At 36.6% G+C, this 5,722-nt stretch overlaps 1 protein-coding gene across 1 annotated transcript; it reads right to left on the bottom strand.

Moving 5' to 3' along the window:
* Nucleotides 1-3,048: 3,048 nt before the first annotated feature.
* Nucleotides 3,049-5,258, bottom strand: LOC130943727 (probable WRKY transcription factor 31). Its single transcript, XM_057871728.1, has 4 exons — nucleotides 4,895-5,258; nucleotides 4,309-4,812; nucleotides 4,112-4,225; nucleotides 3,049-3,981 (listed from the first exon to the last, which is right to left on the bottom strand). Exons 1-4 carry the CDS (start codon nucleotides 5,111-5,113, stop codon nucleotides 3,298-3,300), a joined length of 1,521 nt encoding a protein of 506 aa, XP_057727711.1. The 5' UTR covers nucleotides 5,114-5,258; the 3' UTR covers nucleotides 3,049-3,297.
* Between the last annotated feature and the right edge of the window lie 464 nt (nucleotides 5,259-5,722).

Raw genomic sequence — 5,722 nt, 5'->3', positions numbered from 1 at the left:
TTTTTTGGGTGTCCATTCTTCAAGGTTAGTGACTATTTTGCTAGTAGTTGGATGAGACTGTAACATGTCTAATTACAGTATTATCTGAAAATTTGTTCCAGATTAAAGAACGGTATTGCCGGTATTTTGTCTGTCTTGATGAACACCTGAAAAAATTAGGGCCATGAAGTCTCAAGCATTGGGTGCTATGAATGATGTTGGAGGGGTAGACGTTGAAGATCAACTGGTGCGAAGTTAGGAATTGGAAAAAAAATGGAAGAGTTGGAGAGGAAACTGTTATGTATTGAGAAGGAAAAAAAAGAGTTTGTGGCATATTTTGCTATATGTTTATTAAAGTGGTGAGGATGATTTGATATACAATAATGATGATGTAATGAAAATTGTCATTGTTGGTTATTTAATGAAAATTGCCATTGTTGAACAAGTAAAAAATACTATGAATCATCTATTATATAAGGTAGTAATTCTGCATAGATTATGACCAAAATAGAAATAACAATGTATCTGTCTTAATCCAAAACATAACAGCATATGTTTGTCACAAAATAACAAAACATCTGGTTGGCATGTAAATAAGTTTGTCAAACTACGATAAATAGACAATGTTATTCAGTTCATACTAAAGACTAGGACAAAAAATAGAAATTTATTTAGTAGTGTTCAGTTCTTCTAATTGTTGGATCCAGGAGTTGGGATGAAATTAAAAATTCTTGTGGTCTCACTGCCAACTACTTTGAAGGTCTCTTTTGATGGTGCCACACTGGTACTGGTGCTTTGAGTTTGGGGTTATCTGGGAGTGGACTTGGTGATGAATTTGAAGGTGGATTTGTACTTGTTCGGAGCCTTCTGATTGTCTACTTGAGTCTGAATTTAGAGGCAGCAGCTGGGATTTTGGGTTGTCCCATCTTGGCAGCTACAATAGAGGCCAGATTATTAGACACTAAGAAATACATTAAAAATAACCATAAAAATATTGTCCACTCACACAAATATTTCGTCGAATCTATCTTTTAGAACCGCCAAAATTAAAGATCGATCTCCTCGAGAACCTGAAATTAACACAGAAACAATTATTCACAAGTTAAATGTGAACATACAATTTATGATCTAATCCCAATTCTCAATCCTCTTTCTTCAACCTCATAATAAAACACTACTCTTATTAATTCACCCACTCACATAACAAAAGAAAAGTCCATACAATAATCAATAATCACCATAAACAATCGAGAGAGAATAAGTAAATACACCTTTCAACTAATGGTGCAATTTAGTAGCAAATAAAGGACCAAAACACATAACAGAAAGAACCTAATTGTTATTGGGACATTTCATCAAGCATGTTATACGCAGCCATGTCAAGAAAAAATACATTGACCAAACGCATCAATTTATCATTTCCGTGAACACTACGATAAGATCAAGAGAAACCATAACAAAAAAGAAAATACCTACGACAAATTAAGAGGAAGAAAGAAACGAACCAGAGAGGCACACAGAGATAGAGGAAAAGTGTTAGAGATATAACTATTAATGTTACCTTCTCCTATCAGCTTAAGCTTTTGGGATGAGTGGTTTCATAACATGGTATCAGAGCTCTATGTCCGAAAGGTCAAGAGTTCGATCTTTGGAGAACCCCAAAAGTGAAAAAGAATAGAAAATCAAGCAAACCCAAGAGAGGCTCTTGGGATGAGTGGTTTCATAACAAAAAGCGAGCGGCGACTGAGATGGCATAGCGACGACAGAGACTATGGCGACTGAGGGACTTAGCATGAGCCACACCTCCCAAAGTGTTTCCAGGTCTTGTGCATGAAGAACCCCCTCACTCGTCATGGACGATCGCACAAGCAGCGACCATGGCTTCCACCTTGCATTTTGATGAAATAGGGCTCACTCATGTTTACGGCGTCATTTTGGACTTAAGGGACGGATTTGTCCACTAATAATTTGTCTCAATCCACTTCAGCAAGTGAAACGGACACGTCATTCTCTACTCCTCTATGTCAGCTGGCTCTGTTGCCGTTTTTGATCCAAAATAGACGAAGGGGTATAATTGTCAGCCGTTTTAAAACGTGAGAGATCGAAATGTATTTTTCAATTTTAAAAGACGAAAATGTCTTCGTTTTAAAAGGCCAAATATCTATTTATCTTTTACCCTTAAAAATATATGTATTCCAATATATAGTTTTATATTTATTATAATAATAATTAACATTTTTTGGTTGAACAACTTGTGAAAATTAAAAGCTAGGCCTAACATCAATGTGAAACTGGAAGAGCATTAATTATGTTTCCAGAACTTGACATGTCTAGAGATTTGTAGAATTACTGTGTCTCCTTCACATGCAGCCGTCGCCGCCAACAGAAAGAAGGTTCAAAAGATAATTATTTTGTCATTTTTCTTATAATATAGATTTTTATTTTATTTTATTTTTAATATCTAAAACTTAAATCTGATACTACTAAAAAAGCCTTTGTTATTACTTGACAAAGTTAATATTGAATATTTCTATATTTTCAGCAAAAGGAAGAATACAACATTAAAATCAAAGAAAAAAAAGAAACATATTTAGAAGGAGAGTGTTGAAAAAGGCAAATATCTTCACTTAGTTGCATGCCAAGTGATGGGTCCATGAATGGCCAAAAACAACTTGAACATGTCCCTTTTCACTACTCATCCTTTTTGTCACACAATACAACACAATAATTTCTATGCTACTCACATAAAAAAAAAAATCATATAAAAATAATAGTTAAAATATATATATTAAATAATTTAATTAAATATATTAAATTATGAAATTATTTTTAATTCTTATCTTCATAATATAGATATTTTCATATCAATAGCCCATCAACTAACGCGTCTCAAAATGTCTCGTACTGTATTTCAACCACTCTAACACCATTTTCTTGAATCCCCAATTTCCCTTTCTTTTCTTTTCTTTTGCCATTTGGTACACGTATCTACAATTCCCTCTCTCTCTTTGCATACTCAGCATTTACCTTACAAAATCACAAACAAACAAACACAAAGACAAAACAATATTACTCTATTACAATTTTATTTTTCTTTTTCTCATCCTTTATGACATTTTTGTTTTTTTAAATACAAATTTTGAGCTTATAGTAAGACATAATAAAAGGATATAAACTATTTCTCTAACAATAATATACCCCTCAACCGAACTTAACAAAAAAAAAGTAACAACCAAAACTCAATATATGTGTTCCCAAATATAAGGAGAAATAAATAAAATCAAAATTAAAATAAAAAAAAGTTGAAAGTGTGATTAACTAGTTCTCTGATGAGAAATTGGAACTGTTGATATTATTATTGCTTCCATTGGTATTGTTGTTGGGAGTACTAGTGTTGTTGCCATTATTAGCAACAGTGCTATTGTTGGTGTTGCCATTATTGTTTTGGTGTTGTGCACCTCCAATAATGGAAGTAATAGCAGCTGCCAAAGCAGCAGTGAAGTTAGGATCAGCTGCAATGGCAGCAGTGGCAGCACTAACTGAATCCGCGAGCTGCGGAGGCGGCGGGGGAGGCTGAGAAGAAGGATCAGCATCCTGAGAGAGTTGAAGGCCTGAGAACTTAGAGTGGTTATAAAGAGCGTGGCCAAAGATGTGAGGCAGCAATGAAGAAGGGGATGAGTGAGGAGGGAATGGTAATTGGAAGTGGTTTTGGTGGTTTGGGAATTGCAAAGGGTTAGGGGAGTGAGTGAGGTCCAAAGTGACAGTTGGGAATGGTGCTGAGGCTGAGATTGTGGCCATGCTTGAGGAGCAAGGAAGGAGTGTCCTTGTTAGGAAGTTAGCATTCATAAGGCCATCACTGCTTGACATTGATCCCGAGAGAAGCATTCTTGCTGCTGAAGATGTTGTTTGTGCCATTGCCATTGCTGCTGGTGGCAGAGGGTGGTTGTGATTCCCTTCATATGTTGTTACTAGTATTGTTCTGTCCTCAGCACACCTTTGTACCTGTACAAATCATATCCCATCCAATCAAATATTTCATTGTAATTAATTTTTGTAATAGAAGTACATAAGGTGTAATCACCTAACAAACATTTTTTTAGGTTTTTACTTTGAAAAAAATGATTAAAAGTACCTGTTTTCTAACAGGGCAACCTGCAGCCATGGTGCATCTGTAGTATGCTCTTGGACATGGGTTTCCTTTTGCCATCTTCTGCCCATATTTCCTCCATTGGCATCCATCCGTCATCTGACACATAATTTGAGATACATGTTTCATTATGTTTTTAACACACGACCCTCTTTTGCAATAACATAACTAATTTGACATACCATTGGAGCCTCTGATCTAGCTCTAACAGAGACTCTAGCTTTTCTCATAGTGGCTTCAGCTTGATCAACATTTCTTGGAGCCAAGGGACTATCCTCTCTGCTATTCTTTTCGTGATCATCACTGCTTCCATTCTTCCTCTCTGGAGACTTCGACCTCTCCGACGAAGAAAGCGAAGCCTCCTCCCCCGTCTCAGCACCGTTAGTGGCCAATCCAAGATCCATGAACTGTCTTGGCGCTGCGTCTTGCTTCTTCTCCTCCTCCTCCTCTGGCTTGTGTTGTTGCATCAAAGCCACCACTTGCATCTGCAGGGCCTTGTATTCCGCGGTTACACGATCAAGCCTCTCTCTCAACCGTTGATTCTCCGCCTTCGTTCGCTCCAGCTCCGCCAGAATAACAACCGTCTGATCAGGGACGGGTCTTTTCTGGTGTGAATTCGGTGAGATGTCATCGTCAACAACGGACTGATCGCTGCTCGTGTTGGTAGTAAGAAGATTCAGACCAGTCTGAAAGAATGAATGAAAATTGAGAAGGTTGGGATGCGTAATTCAGAAGTAAAGACACGGTATTGGTATGCATGATACTTACGTTTACTTTGGAATCCAAGATATCAGAATTCATGGTGTTGTGGTGGTGGTGATGAGGAGGAGGGGCAGAGGCAGAGGCAGAGGCAGAGAAGAAGTCGTGTTCATCAATGAGAGGTCTCTTGTCATGGTGGTGGAGGGAGCAGGTGAGGTTGACTTGGAAGGGCTTAAGTGAATTGGTGGTGGTGGCGGTGGTGGTGGTGGTGAGAGTGGTGTTATCCATAAGGTGGTTGCGGTGAATGGATCTGAATCAATGGAGAGTCCACAGCCATGAATTGAAGTTCAATGGGAAATGGAAGAATATAAGAAGAGAGAGAGTGAAGTCATAGTAAATGATGCATTTGGACTCGGCAACAAAACAGGGTAATTCAGACTTGAGACTCAACACTTCTCTTAGCTTTTCACTTTTTATAACTATCTTTTCCTCCTTTTCAATCTCTTTTTCTTATTCCTTTTCTATTTTTAGTGCATACCACTCTTTTACTAATTAGATGAATAGATAATTATTAGATAATTTAATATGTTTAATTAAATTATTTAATATATTACGAAATTACTAAATTTAAGCATGATTTATAAAATCTCATTAGAAGTTCAATTAATAAGATTTCATGAAAGATACAAGTCTTCCGATAACGATAAACTTACAATGGGGTATTTTATTGTAGTCTAGTTGTATATTAAGCCCCCTTAATTATGTAATACTGATTAGTATACATACACAATTTTTTTGCCCCATTATTAAAGTTTTTTGTCACTGATTTTATTTTTCTCGTGGTTTATGGTTCTTGATTATAGTTCAGTTCTTAATCATTGGACATCTCAAACTCAA

The sequence above is a fragment of the Arachis stenosperma genome, chromosome 8 (assembly GCF_014773155.1).
Source record: "Arachis stenosperma cultivar V10309 chromosome 8, arast.V10309.gnm1.PFL2, whole genome shotgun sequence".
NCBI classification, from domain to species: Eukaryota; Viridiplantae; Streptophyta; class Magnoliopsida; order Fabales; family Fabaceae; genus Arachis; species Arachis stenosperma.
This window is presented reverse-complemented; position numbering and strand designations above follow the sequence as displayed.

Excerpts from the sequence above, each read along its gene's own strand:
- LOC130943727 (XM_057871728.1), bottom strand. The coding sequence starts at position 5,113 with ATGGATAACACCACTCTCACCACCACCACCACCGCCACCACCACCAAT. Across the intron at positions 4,813-4,894 it reads TCTTGGATTCCAAAGTAAAC|ACTGGTCTGAATCTTCTTAC; the intron begins GTAAGTATCATG and ends TCATTCTTTCAG. Across the intron at positions 3,982-4,111 it reads GTTGCCCTGTTAGAAAACAG|GTACAAAGGTGTGCTGAGGA; the intron begins GTACTTTTAATC and ends TGATTTGTACAG.